General features: G+C 42.1%; 1 protein-coding gene across 1 annotated transcript; it reads right to left on the bottom strand.

Annotated features, from left to right (window-relative positions):
- Window positions 1-1,701: 1,701 nt before the first annotated feature.
- Window positions 1,702-18,763, bottom strand: LOC132998745 (immunoglobulin-like domain-containing receptor 2). Its single transcript, XM_061068489.1, has 11 exons — window positions 18,718-18,763; window positions 15,055-15,441; window positions 11,722-11,841; window positions 8,228-8,284; window positions 5,888-6,034; window positions 5,598-5,765; window positions 5,333-5,461; window positions 4,604-4,949; window positions 3,775-4,507; window positions 3,493-3,495; window positions 1,702-2,059 (listed from the first exon to the last, which is right to left on the bottom strand). Exons 1-11 carry the CDS (start codon window positions 18,761-18,763, stop codon window positions 2,024-2,026), a joined length of 2,172 nt encoding a protein of 723 aa, XP_060924472.1. The 3' UTR covers window positions 1,702-2,023.
- Window positions 18,764-19,996: the final 1,233 nt, after the last annotated feature.

The following is a 19,996-nucleotide window of genomic DNA, read 5'->3' as shown; positions in this document are numbered from 1 at the left end:
TTCTGCAGAGTTTATTTGCCGAGGATATACGAAGATGTTATGTTTGCCCCCGCGCATCTCGACATTTTAGAAAACACACACTTCAACGGACACAAGCGTTGCCACAAACTCACTGTGGAGGACAAAACAGCCGATTTGTGTGGCTGAGCGGAGACAGACAGACTGTGGTAACAACAATGAACAAAGACATGAGTCATACTACATTACACATTGTCTCTTTTACAGAAGTAAAGAGTCATATCTCTCTCTCTCACACACACACACACACACAAACACACACAGTTGTCAGTACCAGTCAGTAGTAGAAATCTAAACACTGACGTTAGGCTTTTCTCAATTGAAGGCAGGAATAATGAAATTATTGTGAACAGAAAGAGCAATACAACTGATAAATGTACAGTAATCAGTGGGTCATTGTATTGTGTGTGTTTGTGTGTTTATCTTTGATAACACAATAAAGTGTTGGTTAAGCTGTTGACTCAGCAGTGATAAGAAGAGGCTGAACAACAGTTATCAAATCAAAGACACTTCATGTTATGTACACAGTCTCACTGAAGCCAAAGACAAACACAATCATTTACAAATTACAACAGTCATATCACACCTCACACACAAATAGGTAAAGTGTGCACACACAGACTTTAGTACAAACATGTTTTCCAGGAAAGCTGCAGTTCAATACCTTAAATGTTAATATACAAAATGTAATCAGGTTTACGTCCCTCGAAGTTACTTTGTGCAAATTCTAACATGTTTAAATACAATATGAAAATCATTGACACACAGAGAAACGAGTACTGCTGCTGCTTCTACTTTAAACCATCGCAGCAAATACAGAAACTAACATTAAGGCTTGATATTTTAGTTTAAACAACTTTACAAATAATAAATGTAAACATAAGTGCACATAATTTCTGCATTGTTTATCCTGTAAAATACAAGTTCTCATATTTAGCGCAAATTGCCGATTCTATATGTCCGGGAAAAGGCTCACATCGGCAATAAATCATCCGGGCTCGAGATTTCAGTCCAAATATTTTCCTTGTTAACTCTCCTTTTCCTTTTTCTCCCAACAACTTTTAGGTGAAACGAATATACAAGACTGTATCTAATATGTTCTCTCAACAGTGTCTGTTATCTTCCCTTTGGAGTAGAGCTGGTATCTTGCAATGAGTTTATTAGGGCTTGTTTGTTTTTGTTGTTGCTGAAACCCTGTGCCACTGCAGCTGGAAACAACACTGACGAAAACTGTAGGCAGAGACGGAAACGTTTTGGGCCATAATAAAAACAGCAATAAGTTGAAAGATGCTGAAACTCAACATAGAGCTAATGGTGAACTGCACAGGCGGAGGATAGTTTGTCAGCACGAGAAACACCTTTCAGATGCAACACAAGACATTTGGTTCCCCCCCCGGCCTCTGTAGATACACATCATATTAACATTAGATCATATTGGCTGCTACTTCCAGCTTTAGTTGACATTTAAGTCTCTGAATCTGTTGGGTCCGTGTCTGAACATATGACAGAATGACGCAGTGCGTGTGTCGTCAAACAACTGAAGTCAACTGGACAATAATGGTGTTGAGCTTTTTAAATGCAGATATCTCATCAAATCAATATGAATGAACTCATTGTGCTCAAAGCGTAAAAGCAAAGTCAGAGCGTCTTGCAGCGAGATGAGGGAAGACAGACATTGTCCTGCTCGGAGGGACGGTCCAGGTCGTACACCCCCCCACCCCCCACCCGGGTTCAGTGTTACTCCAGCTGAGATATACGAGAGGCAGTTGGTGACAGAAACAGAGCGGCGATGACCTCATCACTCGGTGACGTCACACGTAGGAAAGCCACAGTGACAGTCTCGATAATAGAAGTGTATCTGTTCGTTGCTTCATTCACTGATTCAGCTTTCCACACTCCAGGCTAATCCCTCATCTCTGATCAGTGGACGTGCCGCTCCCCCCCCGGTGTCAAGGCCGTTTGCTGCGTCTGCTCCAAGACTCCAGTCTCTGAGGCCGTCAGTCGATCAGACGATGAGGGAGTCTCGGCTCAGGAGGGTGCTCTAGGGGTGATTCAAAAAAAAGGGTAAGCCATTAAAGCAACAGCAGAGTAAACACAAAAAAATATTGAAGCATCATTCATTCAGTGGAGTGAGGACAATGCAGAGGCAGTGGACATTAGCCAGAGGAGGTTATTGTGGTGAAGTGGAACCTGGGACAAACTGCGACCTTCAACTTTTTTCAAATGATTTGCTTGAACCCCCGGTCGAGGGCAGAAAACTGATGAACAGGGGTGGGACAAAATATCAATACGGCAATATATCGCAAACTCTGTGAAACTAATTTTTCTTTCGTTAAACAGATAATGTGATGTATTGTCATATGTCAAACAATGTATTGATTATCACAGAATCGCTGTATCGTGCTATTAACGCTATCTTGGGCCACGTATCACGTATTGTATTCTGAGTTAATCTGGGATTCCCACCTCAACTGATAAATTAAGTAATGTTGTTCAGGAAGTCTTTTGTGTTGAAAACCATTTTGACCCAGGTCTGTGGGGAGGGGGACACAACCGGTTATGATTGTTATGGAGAGTAGTTGGATACAGAACAGGCTTCTACCTAGTCTTCACTCTGGTAGCTTCTGAACCTGACCTGTCAAAAGTACAACAACAACACTTACTGTGGGTCCTACAAACCTTATTCACACTGCAATGTCAGAGTTTCTCAACACCAGAGCCCAGATGTTAATAGTTTTAATCACAAAATATATATCATATTCTCAGTCAAATCTATTTCGAGCCCTCCCTCCATGCTCTGGATAATTGAACAAAAAAGAAGTGTGCAATACGCTTAATAACAATAATATCAATGTGCAGGTTCATGAAAATTGTGGACTTAATGTGTTTGTAGGTCGACACTTGATCTTTTCTTTTCATTTCTTACGAGGGGGGGTTGACCTTAGGCCGTGTGTAAAGATGTACGACACAGGAGCTCTCTGAAAATGGCCGCAGGCTGCAGTACAGGTCATGAACCCGGCCTCCTCCATGTTAATAGATGGGAAAAGTTCACCTTCAATAAATTATTCTCAGACAAGGCTCCTGTCATTTTAGGTAGTTTTAATCACACTGACGTATATTCATGTTTCCTCCATCTACCTATAGTTATTTTGCGGTAGACTTGGCATGAAATGGCCGTTCATATCCGGGATATTTCATTTCTGGAAAGAGAAAGGAAGTGGAGACCCACAGTCTACGGTGTTGACTGATGAGCCATCCTGAGTCATCCTGTTTCTTTGTATTGCAGTTTACGGGACTGATAAATGTTTTTCACTGTGGACGACCTGCTGAGTGTTTTATTATTCAATCGTCAAATCAAGGTTTTATCTTGTTTGCTCACTTTGCTCTCACATCACTGCTGCTTCTCTCAGTCTCTCTAATGAAGAAAACAAGATCACATTGTTTTTAATGTTACTAAACAGGAGATGACAGTACTTGCTATGATAGTTTCTAAATCATCAGATACTGACACTGAGACTTCATTGATTCATTTTTGATTGAGTCCCCAGTTCCTCTGGTTGAAACACAGGTTTAGATCCTGAGTTCCTCAAAAGGTTCATGGTCTCCTGAGGAAGTTTGTTTGGTGGAAATGACCCAGGAGATATTTTAAAAGCTTGAAAAAAACAAAACTGGGTGTTAAATTCTCTGTAGTTAGCCAAGTGTTAGCAAATATTTTCATTGATTACAAACCTAAAATGAGGTTTAACTGTAACCCACCACTTTCCGGGACTTGTCTCTGGGGTCCTCTCTGTGGCTGGGCAGGGAGAGGGCAGGAGGCTGAGGGGAGCGAGTGTTTGCTGGGGGGGGCCGTGGTGATGGCCGGTCAGACCTGCTTCGCTCTGTGTCCGAGTAAGGAGGCAGTGAATCTGCCTCGGGCCTGTTGCTGGGCGAGCGGCTGCAGTGCCGACTGGATTCCCCGCTGCTCTTTTTCGAGCTGCCCTTGGAGGGAGTGTCTGAATCGTCCTCACCCCGGGCCCCACTCCTTCCCTGGCCGACCCCACGCAACTGAGCCTTGCGGTCGAGCAGGCTGTTCAGGAATGTGCCATCATAGTCCTTCTCTTGAGAGGAAGTCGATGGAGGACTGACTCTGGGAGGAGGAGGTGCAGGACGATCACTGTCCCAAGTGCCCCTCCTCTTTGTGGGTGAAGGAAGTGGACTTATGTTGTGTCCGTTTTTCCTGCTCCATCTGGGATGATCTTCATGATCCCTGTTGTCTTCCATCTCATTTTCATCATTGTAGTAATGTTGAGCGGGACAATCACGGTAGGAAGGATATCTATTAGACTCCAGAAACTCCATCTCATAGTGTCCGCGGTCCTCTTCCTTCTCCGCTCCTCTCTTTCCTCTCTGCTTGTAGCAAGAAGCAAACTCCTCCAGCTCGTCCAGTGAGCCGGTGCGTCCCGCCGAGCGGTACGACTTTCTGTGCAGATGCTCTGAACGAGGGTTCCACCTGCAAAACACAGCCCGAGGCCAAGAGAGGACAGAGTGACAAGCATGTTTGTGAGGGTGTGTGGGACAGAAACTGGGCATTCAGAGATGTCTGTACCTGCTGCGGTTCTCCTCATCGCTGTGGTTCTGCTGATGTTGACCACGTCCCAGCCTGCGCGTCGGTGAGGAGGACGGAGGATCGTCGCTGTAGCGTCTCGGAGGAATAGGCTCTTCCTGGCACCGCCGGGGCTCTGGATTGGGGTTATCGCGATGACGCTGGGGTGAAGTGTGGTTGTCACGGTAACGCTGTGGCTCCGGGCTGCGGTTGTCACGGTGGCGTTGGGGTTCAGGCAGGGGGTCGTGGTCGGGGATGGCGGGCAGAGCCTTTTTCTGGATGTTTCTGTATGTTTGGCGGAAGCCTGTTTCTCCCTCGTGGAGAGAGCTCAGCTCGGACAGACTGCAGGCTGAACAGGGGAAGTAAAGTCATTCATCGATAAAGAAAGATTGAAAAGAGAATTCAACTTGTTTTTTTTTAAGGAAGACAATGCAGATAAAGTCAAAGTCCACATGAAATTAAAAAGTGTCAGAGGGAGAATTGTTAAAACCTTCAGGTATGTAGGCATGCAGACCCGCTACTGTATCACCTCTGAACTACAGGAAATTCAATATGCAGGAAGCTTAAGTGCAGAGAGGCATGCCAAGACAGGCTGAAGAGAATCAAAAGCCCCAAGGACACAATCAGCAGAATGTACAGTAGAGCATGCAGTCTCTATCCATCAACATTTATGGACAAATCATGACAGATCCTTGAGAGAGTAAAGCCCCGGGACGGTTTCATGCAGCTTACACTGGGGGCTGATGGATCTGGAGGGGTTGAAGTGAGCCAGCTGTTTCTCTACATACTGTAGCACCCTGAGAGAGTCCTGATCCTGAGGGGACGGCACGCGGTAGGGAAGCCCTACAGCATGCATCGGCACTGGAGATACACACTTGGCCCATCACCATAGGAAATCTCTGTTCATCTTTGTGTGTGCGTGTGTACTTGGACTATTTTCTCTGTTCAGTCATTTTAAAAACACATATTCACTTGCAAATAAAGAGTAAGACCTCACTTGCTGTGAGTAGGCTGCCGTTTGAAGGGGGGGGAGAAGACATCTGGCTCACTAGGGAGGGAGGAGCGATGGGTACCATGGTCGGAACACCAGAGACGAAGTATGGAGGGTAGACAGGTGACTGAGGGGTGGAGGTTCCCGTCTTTATACCCTTGCCTGCCTCATACACTAAAAAGAGCAACACAAACCCAGTAAGACGTTCAGTAGAAACACTTCTTTCAGACGGTCCTTGTATAAACTCCATGTGTGAGAGTGTGTGTGTGTGTGTGTGTGTGTGTGTTTATACTCACGGTGTCTGGGGCAGCAGCATGTGTCGGGGCAGCACCAGCAGCTGACGTAGCAGCAGCAGGAGTGAGGACAACACTGACACCAACAAACTCCAAACAACAGCAGGAATAACACACTTCCCAGCGCTACCGACGCCACAAACACCCACTCTGCAAGTACACACAACACACAATCCTGCATAAAACACACGTAAAAAGCACACACACTGACATAAAAACAAGTCAAACAGGCAAAGATTTACTTGTCACATATGGCTTGTTTTAAAGCACCACACTTCTGCAACACTGTTGACTCAATTAAAAAAAACAACTGATGTAGCATAACTATGAACATATATTCGTTTCCACACATTCTTCTGAGTTAAAAATCTGATGCCTACATTAACAACAACGCAACACGTGTGTTCGGAGATGTGGAGGTGCTGTGCTCTTGGCGGCTAACTAACCATCAGGCCGTTAGCCCCAGGCAGTGAAGAGGAGCAAGCTACAGAAGTCTGATAACCTCATTGCTTTAAACCCAAATGATGCTGCCTTCAAGTGACTTAAATGTATTTATCCGATTATACACAGCTTTATAATTCCCTCCACCAAGGAGTTTGTTTGTATCTGCGCTTGTTTGTTTGATTATTAGCAGGATTACACAAAAACTACCTGTCGGATTACCACGAAACTTCTATCTTTATTTATTTACTTTATTTCTTTCAAGCTTCACCTCAGCATGGGAGCTTCAGATGTACTAACATATAAAGAGATAAATGAGGTTAATAACCAAAATTTATCAAAAGAAATTACAATTAAAATATTTTTAAAATTTTTCCCTGAGTGCACAAAAACTGAAAGCCAGATGGCATGGCATCATTTTTTCCTGAATGTGATGCATTTCCTGTAGAACCAGGATGTTGTGACGGGTTTTAACACACTGAGAAATCCGTCTGTGTGACGGTGAAGTTATGGGACGTCAGCAAGGGAGAGGAGTAAGCCTTCTGTTATTAGGAGTCTTTTTATTTGAAACGTTTATGTGTAACAAATCAGAACAAATTAATCTTAACCAGAATGCGAGTTAAACAAAACATAAAATTAGACTATCAGACGGTAGAAGAGATAAAGAAAGTAGATCCGATAAACTACATGTATCTGTCTACAGGGACAAAGCAAAGGAAAGGGAAGGAGAAGGCAGATAAGGAAACGTTAACAATGTAATGTCCCTCATGCACACACACACACACACACACACACACACACACACACACACACACACCGCACACACACACACACAGATCTGCACGTGCACAGACTCCAAAACAAACATACACACTCACACGGGAAGCCTGTTTTTGCTACAGGAAGGAAAAGGACAGTTTATGCTGCTCTGAAAGATACTAAAGGTTTGTCTGTTACAACGAATAAGATGGTAATGTGATACAAACACAAAAACACGCAACCACAAACAAAGAGCACGGTGGGAGTTGAACATCATGTGCTAATGCAACATTAACTGTAGAGATAAGCTCACACGACTAACCATTGGCTCAGTGATTCATTTCCAAACCATCCACTCCTTTATCATTTCCCACAATCTTTGTGAAAACTTAGATAGTACGACAGGAATTTGATGCGACATTAAGAAAACTCCCTCCCTCCTCATTTACCAAACCATGACACGTTAACCACATACATAAATAACTGTAATGACCATAATAGCTGTTTTCCAGCACCGCTCATCTTACTGGGAGCAACGGCCAGCTCATAATCTGACGAGTGCTGAGCAACAACATCTCTGAAGTCTCTGAATCACCTTTTACATTACTACCTCTGACAAGTGGGTTAGTTTTTCGTTGCTGTGTGTCTGTTAGAAGGGTCACTACTAAAAAACTACCAAATTGATTTTCTTGAGACTAGGTGGAAGGTCTGGGGTATGAGCCAAGGAAGAACCCTCCAAGTTGTATTCGTTTGAGATAATTATGATTAGTTGTATTTGATTAAGGGGCAGGATTGAGGAATTTCTTCTCAATTTCTTTCAAAATTGGAGATTTGTGAATTTCTCAAGAACTAATTTATGGATCTAGATGACAAAAATCCGCCAAACCAAGGGACTAATATCTGAGTGTGTGTAATTTGCTGCAGCTTGACTGAATAAAATATTGGGCCTTGGTTGAAGTATGTGCTCAACTGAGAGCTATTCTAGTTTACTGATGTAAAGGGAGGATGGGTTAGACACTGACAGAGCTGTTAGCACAGAAACTACATCTCTAAATTTCTAAATTATTATTTGGTTAGAGCAGCTGATGGGGTTAGTATGAATGGAAGAAACCAGGTGAGGGTGAGGACACATTATGCCCCTACCTGGCATAATCTTCAAATCAAAGTCGGGCAGCAGATCTTCAGGCACACCTGAGAAACCTGGAGAGAGACAGAGCAGAGGTGACGAGAGGAAAGGAGAGGTGACAAAGGCAAAAAGAAGAGAGGAGAGGAGAGAGAGAGTCGACAAGGGCAGAAAAGAGGAGAGGAGAGAAGAGAGAGAGGAGAGGAGAGGTGACACTGTCAAAAAAGAGGAGAGGAGAGAGAGGAGAGGAGAGGTGACCAGAGCAGAAAAGAGGAGAGGAGAGGAGAGGAGGAAATTGTCTCGATGTAATTTGGAATGACTGATTCAAAGAGAGTTACTGCTGCCACAGCATGCACAAGAAGATAAGGAAGACAAAAACAAAGAGAGATACTTGGAGAAAATGAGTTGGCAGTTCAACAGCAGCATGCACCAGAGGACGTTCCGATTCTGTTCCAGTGTGTTCTCAAATCAGAGTGATCAGCAGATTGATTGTGTTTTCTCATCCTTAAGGCTGTGTGGTTATCAGTCTGATGAGAAGACCGACTGGAACGTGAATCATTCTCATGATAATCACATGACAAACAGGCAGGTGCTGTGAGTAATGTTACATGCAGAGCTGCAAAAATCACAGATGGAAGCATTCCTCATACAGAAAAATGTAAACAAACTGCAGATAAGCTGTTTGTTCGTCTCTCTCTTGTCCGACCTGTGAAGACATTGACTCCAGGATGATAACCTTAGATCTTTAAAATACTCTTTCTCTAAATCTCTAAATTTCTCCTTCATATATTATAGCAAAGACCAATGTGTAAAATATTCAGGTATGTTAGCAGGTTTCTCATTTATCGCTCCTTTGTCATTACAGTTGTAGAAGGAACGTCAACACTGAGACATTAGTCTGAATGGGCTCTCTTCAAGCTGCTCATTGTGCTCTGACTGTTTGTGAATGAAAAGGCATATCACTGTGTTGCATCATTCCACGACGGCCAGTACAATGGAAAATTCACAACTGGGCCTGTTGATGACTTGTCTAACACACGGCCGACGTGAAACTGGAAGAATACAAATATCTCAGGAAGAAAAAGAGAAGCTGACGAAAAAAAGGAGCTGACGAAGATGTCAACTTGGAAAGAAAACAAGACTCAAGAGCTTTTGGCGATAAGGGCAGACAGTAAACAAAAGGCCCGATCTCTGCAGCTGGACTTATATGTCACGTCCTGCCTCCTGCATGCTCTACCCAGGTTCCACCCTTTGTCAGAGTGTTCCAGATCAACATTTTTCTGTTCTTGTGACCTTTGATCACAGGCATTACAAATCCTTTTTGAACCCCAACCCTCAACATAAATCCTCTAAGAATCTGTCTCTTATTAATCTTGTTGTATATAAGGGGAATTTCTTTTAAGTTTAAAAGGTTTGGCAATTTTTAAATCATCAAAATAGATTCCCTCAAGATATAAATATGTGTTTTCAGAAAAGAAAAGGAAAACATAAATTCCCAAAGCCTGGCATCGGTCTTGTTGTGTCTTTCTCGTTTCACTTTTTCCTTTTAAAGACGACCCCACACAAGATCAGCAGATGAAACATAAGGATGATAGATCAAGGGCAGTGTAGCACAAGCTGGTGCCAAAATGTGCATGGGTGTGCTTTGTTTGGGTGCATATTTCCACCCTGACCTTGTGAGCTGAAGCTTTGTGAAAAGAGAACAAGATACTGGTGTTTGGCCACTGACAGTGGGGTTATGCTGAAGAGGAGGGAAAAGGAGTATTAAAGCCTTAAAGAGAAGGACTGGAGAAGCAGAGAAGAAGCTGGACTGGATCTGTTCGGCCTGGCTCTGGTCTGACTGCACATACCTCACTTTAGTGTGTGTCTTGGAAGGCTAAACGTGTTCTTTGCTGGATGTGAAAACAAAAGAAAACTATGAGAAGTTCTCTGAGAAGCAGCTGCATCTTCACATGAACCCGACAACAGATGAGTGTGGAAGTTTCCCTCGTGTGCCTCTGTACATTTGAGGCATCTTTCATTTAGTATTTATCTGTTGTTTTTGTCCTCTGCCGTCTCCCTCCTGCTGAAGCCGTGGAAGGCAGCTTACTCGAGATGTTCCCACTTGCTCATGAATTTGCCTGCAGGCTGGTGATTCACCAAGATTTACTTCTAAATAAGTCTGGGGTTACTTTTTCTACTCCAGACATCACGTTTACTCCTCCCAGAGCTCCACAAGAGGGAGTAGGCTCTAAAACAAAAACAAAGACTCTTTCCAGGTAACATGTGACTTCCCCTGGGTCCAGATATTACACTACTTTTATGCCATCTATCATCTATAATATTTTATTGAACTTTTATTTATAAAATGGTGACCTTCAGAGATTGGAGATAAGTTTAAGTTTTAACAAGTAGCTTCTGCACTATGAAAATTGAGTTTAAAGGACAGGAGAGAAGCAGATATTTTAAATATCTCTGTTAATCAGCCACTGAGTTCCCAGACGTCCACACCAGTGGACAGCCTCACATGGAGTCGGCCCACCTCTTTTGTATCACCACGCTCTGCTGGCCCTCCCCCCCCACGTCATTAAATCTTCCCCCGTCTCCTTTTCTGTGAAGCCATTCGCTTAAAAGACAAAGGAGCCCCCCGATCCATTTGCCGTGGCCCCAACTGTTGTTATGGAAACACAACAAGTGCCTCACATGCTATATTAGCTAAACAAGGTGGATTTAGTGTCACCCATGCCAGGCTGAGGACTAATGCAGGAAAATTAAGCAATCTTATTTGGCTGTAGTATCCTTTCCTTATCATTAACTTAAACAGGATTCAGAACACACTCAAGGGTTTCCTCACTGTAGCTTATTATTGTGTAATGTGTGTGTGTGTGCGTCTCTTTGTGCATACACATAAGTCTCTGAGTGCCGGCCAAACAAAAGTTCAGCCTCAGAGTGAATTAGGGCACAGGGAGCCGCACAGTCTCTCAGTCGTTGTCATGGGAATATTTGTTGTAACTGAACCCAGAAAAGTACACTATCACTGTAACACAACACACTACGGACACTTTTATGACAGGGGACAGAGAATATACACACACACACACACAGACACACACACACAAACACACAAGTTTCATCACCTTGCTCTATCCATTAACCGACATTATGAGTGAAAGCTGTGACGAGAGTGTCCACGAAGTCCCACTGTTATAAATCAGGTCATTAATGAGCTTGTATTGTGTTGTCGGTGATGAATAGATCAGTTCATAAAGGCCTTCTTGTGTAAAATATAATTTAATGATGTGTGGGGGGGAATTCCTTAGAAGGAGATACTGTAGTGTGTAGTCTGCCAATCATTGTTTCTAGCGGTGATAGGACGTGGCTGGGGTCAGGAACTCAGGAGCATAGTGTTTCAGCTGGTCGACCATTCAAATTGGCTAGTTTTGGTGCGAAGATAAAGTGTGACCAAGCTCTTAGGGGGATTTTACAAAATTTAAATCCTCTGCTATAAACATGGAAAAGTATGGTGGCACCTTACCCAGAACCAGCAGCTCCACAGGGGCTTCGTTCTGACCCTCGAGATCATCAGATATAACCACTTTGCAGATGTAAACTCCGCTGTCTCCCCACTGGACCTCTCCTATCCGCAGGTCGGCCTCTGCATGAGAAAAAGAAAAGAAGTTAGAAATGAGAAGCTAAATCTTAACACCTCATTGTTTCAAGCTGCTGGGAAAAAGGTGAAATACAATGGTGGTGAAGATAAGAAAATGTATCTTATAACTTTCAACATGTTTCCAGAAACAAGTATTACACTCATATGCGATTGTCTCATTCCAAAATCTTTCCACAACACTTTTAAAGTCTGAAAGGAGGGATTTGCTTCCATTCAGCTAGAAGAGCAGTGGTGAGGTAAACCACTGATGTTGGGTGACAAGGCCTGAAAATTCCAGTTCATTCTAAAGGTTTTGGATGTGGTTAAAGTCAGGGGTCTCATTGGTGAATACTTCTATAGCAAACTCAAAAAATCAGACTAGCCAAGAAAAAGGGGAAAAATAACATTCCAGAATCATCCAGTGTCGACCAATGGCAAGTCAGTCTCAAGTGTCAATCATAATGTTTCAAACCATTTTTATGGAACCAAACTAATCAGAAAAAGGAAATAATCATCAGTTTGATAAGTACTACCGAAAATGAAAGAATACACATTTGAGAAAAATGTATTTGTCTTTTTAGTTTGGCCCATTTCCGTCTGCTAACATGAAGGAGGCAGGGATTATGACCTATACTGCTTTTTCCACTTTTAGGGAGCCGTCATATCATCTATCTCTACAAACACTCAATAAAAAAGTGTCCATATACTTTTGGATAAACATACAAAAACTCCATTAAACATTTTTCAGTTATTGAAGCAATATTTTAAGCCATAAATAACAAAATAGTTTGGCCCAAGAGCTGAACACTGGAGACAATGCTGGGCTGCCGACTCCATTGTGAGGGGGGGGTCACACGTATAAATACAGCAGAGAGGAAATGGGTTGTATAATTCACTTCCTCTTCCTGTTAGCCGAGGAAAGGGCAGGAGAGACCAGGCCGCACCACAGTGACCAGTCTCACTTTCAACAAAGTGACACCTCCACTCATGCGGAAAACAAAGTTTTATTTGATTTATTCTAAAGTGACTTTATGATCAAATCAAACATGTCCTGTTGGTTTTCCTTGATTCGGTCTGTCTTTCCTAACACACATGCCAACTTTTAAAAATAAATAAATAAGTGTAAGTGAGTGTGTTGGTTTTTGTGTGTGCGTGTTAGCCATGTGATTAACAGGACCCCCACCCCCCTCCTCCAAGTGCATGCTGGGACGGAGTCCAGCAGCCCTCCTGCGACCCTGAATAGGATTACATGAGTATGGATGACTGGGCGTCTCTAAAAGGAACATAGTCGAAGCTTCCAATATTTTCGTCCTTTTACGACATCTCAACTCTGACCTGTTTGAGGACGGGAGGTGGAGTAGGATGGAATAAGAGAAGAAAGAAAAGAGCCTACAGTGAGAGACTTGACTGTGTGGATGGTGGCATGTGAAGAGATCTAGAGAGTACAAATAAAAGCGAGACATTGAAGTACATCAGGACGGAAGGAGTGAGAGGTGGAGATGAATGGCGGGACAGCATGAAAACCCGTTTCTTTTGTCTGTGTTCCTGGCTGGGGAAGAGAAGGTCGATTCTTCAGCCAGAGTTAGAGCTCCATAAATCCGAGGCCCGCAAACAAGGCTGCCACTCTGTCCAGCGCGCACACACACACACACACACACACAAACACACACACACACACACACACACACACACACACACACACACACACACACACACACACACACACACACACACACACACACACGCATATATGCACAGCAGTGTCCCTTAGATGATCTTCTAAAGGCACAATGGTAAGACTGTAAGGAAGTGTAGACCTCAGGAGAGAGGGATGGCATCAGAGGGAATTCCTGTGCTTAATCTCTGGTAAACTGCTGAAATATTTATAAGCTTGACAGATTTATTTATTAATAGACTTGAACAAGCTCCTCCCCCCAGTCTGCTAATTGAAAAATAACCTTGTTATTGCTTAATGGACGACAAACTTTATAATGATGGCACTGACCTTGTGTTAGTTATCAGCTGACATAATGAAAGGGCCAATCTATACTGTTACAGTGTGAAAAAAGATATTAAATATACGTAAAATTCAGTTTTATATCTTTTATAATTCCTTCTGAAGATTATTATTAAGATGCAGTTGTCAATAATAATCTATAATACTGTTTGATAGCATCTTAATAAACAATAACATGCATTTTATTTTGTTGTGCCTTTCTTTACAACCGTTCTTGGCAATACTTCATATACAAACAACAATAATCTTCTGTCTACTAATCTTCTATCTACTATTTCTACTGCAAATTCCATTTCTGTATGTGACTCGCATTGCTTGAGTAACTTTCATCTTATCGGTTTCTCACTTGTCACGTGTACTGTTAAAGGTCAAAGGAAGTGCACTGTCGACACCAACGGATTCCCCAGTTCGGATTTCTGCGTTCTGAGTCGAGCTTCATTGAACTTGAATAAACAGGTGAACAGCTCCTGGTGCAGCGGTGGTGGTGCAGATTCGTGTTTCTGTGGACTGAGTCCAACAGGTGGTCTTTACTTGTAAAGTAGTTTTTCCACTTTCCACTACTTAAGAAAATACTCATATTTGATTAGTTATTTCTGATTGGAACAATATGAGTCATGTCCTTTTATTTCTTCTCCTGTAGCATTAGCTAACAACTGTCGATGGTCGGCATTTAATAGTTTCTTCTGACTCGTGTAACCTGATTGTTCTGAAAGCTCAGTAAAGTGTACAGTAAAGCTTCTTAATCACGCGCCTCATACCTCCCTCACATGTGCATAGAATCTCTCCCAGTTTGGGCATTTAATCTGGAATCTGGGGGGAGGGTGAGCCAATGCTCTGATTTATGGCTTTCACAAAACTTGCCAGGCTTTGGCAGCAGAAGAGTCAAGAGCATTAGTTAAACCAATATGATACAAAGAGAAAACAGAGAGGGTGCTATGCTATTTCAAGTGTCAATCATAATGTTTCAAACCATTTTTAAGCAACCAAACTAATCAGAAAAAGGAAATAATCATCAGTGTGATAAGAACTACCTAAAATGACAGAATCCACATTTGAGAAAAAAGTATTTGTATTTTTAGATGGTCCATGTCCTGTCTGCTAACATGAAGGAGGCAGGGATTATGACCTATACTGCTTTGTCCACTTTTGGTCCAACTTTGAACATTCTTCTGACTTGTTTCATAGTGCTGCAGGAGTCTTACTGTTGATGATGGAGATGTCTCTGGTCTTGTAGTGCTCTGACAGTGTGATGGAGGCACCGGAGATGGAGGCCACCATTCGGACCGTCCGGCTGCTGTCGGAGCAGTCGAGGTAATTTGCCGTCTTCCCCGACTCGTACCCTCCTCCGGCTCCTCCGGTCCCACCCGTCAGCCCGCCTCCTCCCAGGCCTCCACCCATGCTGTCGGGGTAGTTGAAGGAATCCCGCGTGCGGTCGCGGCAGTACGACTTGTAGACCCACTGGACCACCGGGGTCTGCGTGGACACACTGGTGTACTGACACGGCAGAACCACAGACTGGAACAGCACAGCATACCTCTTCTCATCCCTCACAAACACGTTGACCCCCGAGCAACCGGGAGGGAGGACGCCTGTGGAGGAAGATAAGAAGAAAAAGGATCAGTGAAGTGAAAGATGGAAGATTAATAAATAAAAATAAATAAATAAAATGTAAGTCTTGATAATCATGTAATTCTTCGTGTTTGTTGTACTGTGAGGAGGCTCAGAGCGTCAGAGGGGACATGTGGGGGTACTAACAATAACAGGAAGTTAGATGGAGTAGTTTTGCTCACTGATTTCACCACCTCACCGACAGAGTTCACAGTTGAAGCAGAGGCAGTGACACAGCGTACGGAGGCAGTTTAGGTACTTAAACCTAAAGTCCCATTATTTGTGTCAAAGTTTGTAGTCCACTGAGTCATAGCTCAGACAAAGCTGAATGAAAGATGATCCAGATAATTTTTAGATTCAAAATAACCCAGTGGTATCTGACAGAACAACCCAACAGGAACTGCTTACATCTCATTTATATTAGCATCACTGTAATGGTGCCAAGTTGTTGGTGGGGGGGTTGTAGTTGTCTCAATGATTGCCTGCAGAGTGCCAGACTTTGAAAACCACAGACCTTGCAGCCAAAACATGTTCAGTAATACCTGAGCATGTGTAATGAAGGGGATTAAGGACGACTGCAGCAAATAGCAACACGCAATGACTCAGAAGCTCAGTTTAAACCCGCCCTCGTCTGCTCACTTTAAAAATAACTGACAAACCACGAGCTCCCCTCATCTCCTGATGGAAAGCATACCTGTTGTGAATTAGATTGAAATGTCTTTTTCTTTTGTGAGTCAAAACACATCAGGGTTCGAACTACCTAGACAGGAATGAAATGAAATAACAATAAAGTTTGACAAGATATATATTGTAAAACTTGAGCGGCTCATTAGAGCGCATACCTCCTGCCAAGGCCCAAAAGTCCATTTCATTCAATCAAGCTGCACCAAATTTCACACCCTAACAATTTTTACAAAAATGTGCCTGAAAAGAATTTTGGGATCTGCCCCCTGATTCCGATCTGCACCAAAATTGACCACCAAGTTCATGGTAATCCATCCAGTTGATTTCTGTGTAAATCTCTAACTAACAAAACAAGCTACACATACAAACCGACAAACAAACAACTGACCCAGGCTCTTTCAGCTGCTGAAGTCTGACTGTGAGCTGAGTTTGACCCGAGGTTGTTTTGGATCTTCTGAAGCCGCAGTACTCTGAGTCACATGATGACCAGGAGCTCAATTCGGCCGTTCAACATCAACACCCACTGGAGAGAAGACCATGTGAAAAAAACACTCCCACACACACAATCACACACACACACCCTGAAACATCTGCACATGCTGGTGCTGTGTGTGCGTTTTGTAGGCCGAACAGTGGGAGGTGTGACTGAACTGCACCAATGAACAGGGATGAGGTCAATTGTGAGAGAGGGGGTGCGGCAGCTTCACTTTATCAAGACCAGGCCAGTTCACTGAATTTTGTTTCCCCTCTGTTATGATGTTCTGTTGCCTGATGTCTGATGGATTTGATCAAAAACACATAAGCTACATCGAGCAGTGTTTCTTACTGCAAGGTCAGTACGCAGATTTCAAAGGAAAAGCAGTATTGTTTTACTTCCACATGTACAGTATGGTTACATCTTACATAGCTGAACTGAAAAATATGAAATATACAGAGATTGTTAATAAAAAGCCAGTGGATATGATCAGAAATGCTTTAATGTCATTGTAAGCACTGCATACAATGATTTAGGGTTTGTTACCGTTGGATTATGGTATCGTAGGAATGTTTTTAAATGTTTCTTCTGTGTCATCTGAGGATATTTCGGTTTACAGTTAAAGGTTTGAAGTGGTGTGGATTTCAGATAAAAAAACAAAACAGGGGCATCGGTTCAGACCAAGATAAATCAAGCTCATTGAAACAGAAATTCCTCAGGGAGGACATCACTGGTCTCTGACTCCTAACAACTGGAAAAAAAACACGCAGGAGGTTGGTCTTACAGGGATCACAAGCTGCAGGCGATCCAGACTTTATTAGTTTTGTGAGGAAGCCTCCTCCAGAGGAGAAAATGAAATGTGAAGGAGGATGGAAGGATGGCGACTGTTGTAATATTGGACAGATAAACTTTGCATTGGATATTAAGGGTCCTTGAGAAGATAATGCGGATTAAATGTTTAATGTCACATTATTTCTTTTGTGTTTAAAGACTGATTATTGCTCCTGAGTGAAGGTTGTGGTTTTAAACTCTTCTCTATGAGCAGAGAAGGACACTTGAGAAACAACAAATCTGAGGTAGATGAATGATGATCAATTGATCTTGTTTTCTTGGCCAGACCCAATTATGTCCCCACTTTTGGTATTAATAATTGAATAAATAAATATGACCTGGAGAGGATAAGCAGACGGACGGACGGACTGACGGACGGACAGACGGGTGGGTGGATGGGTCAGTTTTAAATGGGTGATCAATTTAAGGGGATTTTCCATAGACTGTATCTTCCAGTTTAGTTTTTGCTAAACACGCCTAGAAATGTTTTTTATTCACAAAATTAAAGATTTTTAAAAGACTTTTTAAATACCGTCTAATCTTATCTTATCTTATCTATAGATGGATAGATGGATGGATGGAAAGATAGGTAGATGAACGGATGGTTGGATAGATCTGGATGAATTAATGGATGGATGAAAAGATAGATGGATGAATGTTATAAGTATGTATTCAATCAGGACTTTTGAAATTCATTTTAAAGCACATACATAATCTTTACTTAAGGCCTCAATAATTACTTATAACTCTATCTTATTATTTTATACCAAACTAGTAAAAGATCCAATCTTCCTCTGGTACTTTACATGCATGTTCTGTGTTTTCTTCCATTATTAAAAGTACTTTTTAATGTACCAGCAGCTGTGGAGGAAACTGTCACTGCACTGAGTGACCTGTGGTTAAAACCAGTCAGAAGTTAAACCTGCTAATCCTCAACCCCCCCAAACTCTGTGGCTCTTTCACACATGACTAAATGTGGAGCCTGAAGCTCCGCACAAAGAAGCATCCACACGTTCCTGCAGCGAACTACTGAAGAACCGAGATTTAGAAATGAAGAGACGCGTCACCAACACTGGATTTAAAAACGTATAAATATCCACGTGTGGGATCGAAGTTTTGATTTAAATGTTGAATCGGCCTCAACAGTGATTGAGCAGCAGGTCGGTCAGTGTTCATCTGAGGAGACGTTGAGCCGAACGTGAAACCGAAGCTAAACAACCTGCTGCTCTTCATCTTCATCTTCTTCATCTTCTTTTTCATCTCTTACCTGAAACACAAGCGATGAAAATCCACCACTTCAGCGTCAGGAGCATTTCATTCATCCTGAGGGAGAAGTTCACCAAAGTTTCCTCCTGATGTTCGGACTCTTCTTCTTCTTCTTCTCTGTTTCTCTCCATCCCGACAAACTGACACATAACGGGACCAGCGTCAAGCTCGCCAAAATAAAACTCGGTTTTTCAGGCTGCACGTTTCAAAATAAAAGCTTTGGCGACAAACGCGGTGAATGCGAGGATGTGCGTAGAGAAAAGGATTAGTGAGTATCTACATGTCGTGTGCAGTGGTGGAGGAAGTACTCAAAGCTTTACTTCGTTAAAAGTACAACTAAATAGACCAATACATACTCGGGTAAAAGTACCACAATAACCTTTCTAATAGATAAAAGTACTTGCCTAGTACGTGCTTTTAAATATTATTAAAGTATTAAACGTACTTGCATATCACTTCCTTTTAAATATCCTAAATGTATTAAATGTAAAAGTACTTGCATAGTACTTGCTTTGAAATATTCTAAAATTATAAAAAATGAAAGTACGAACAAAGTACTTGCTATCAAATATCCTTTAAGTATTAAAAGTACTTGCATTTAAATATCCTTAAAGTATTAGAAGTAAAAGTACCTGCAAAGAACTCATGGAATTCATGTGTGGTTAAAGTACATGCTCCTTGATATAGTACTGTAGTGGTAAGAATAGTACAGACTCATTCATTTTAATTAAGAATGCTATAAATTATGCTATTGGAAAACCTTGCATATTAATTATTGGCTGATATAAGTGACTGTTCAAACCTTATCATTATAGACTAAAAGTACAACAAAATAGATATAATATACTGAATTACCACATCGAATTTTTTACTTGAGTACAAATAAGAACTTTCTTTTAAATATATCCAAATATCAGTCTCACCTCCTCTCCTAATGTAAATAATCCACTAAATATGTAAATACATACACATGAAGTTATGTATTTTTTACCATTGAACCCACTGAGTGTGGACCCAGCACCAAACAATGTAGGTAAAGTAAAAACATTACATGTAAATATATATTTTACATACTTATTCTCATGAGGGTCCAACAGTCTATGTGAGTCGAGTGAAAGTTGAGGTGTCTAATGTATATGGTGATTTACTAATACTAAAGTCTGAGGGCATAAGACTACTTTTATTTTTAGATTTATTATAAAAAATTATACTGAAGACATAATTAGTTTGTTTACAGAGTGACAGATTAAGGTAAAGATAAGTAAAGTCTGAACAATGCT

This window comes from Limanda limanda, chromosome 3 (genome assembly GCF_963576545.1).
Source record: "Limanda limanda chromosome 3, fLimLim1.1, whole genome shotgun sequence".
Lineage (NCBI taxonomy): Eukaryota > Metazoa > Chordata > Actinopteri > Pleuronectiformes > Pleuronectidae > Limanda > Limanda limanda.
This window is presented reverse-complemented; position numbering and strand designations above follow the sequence as displayed.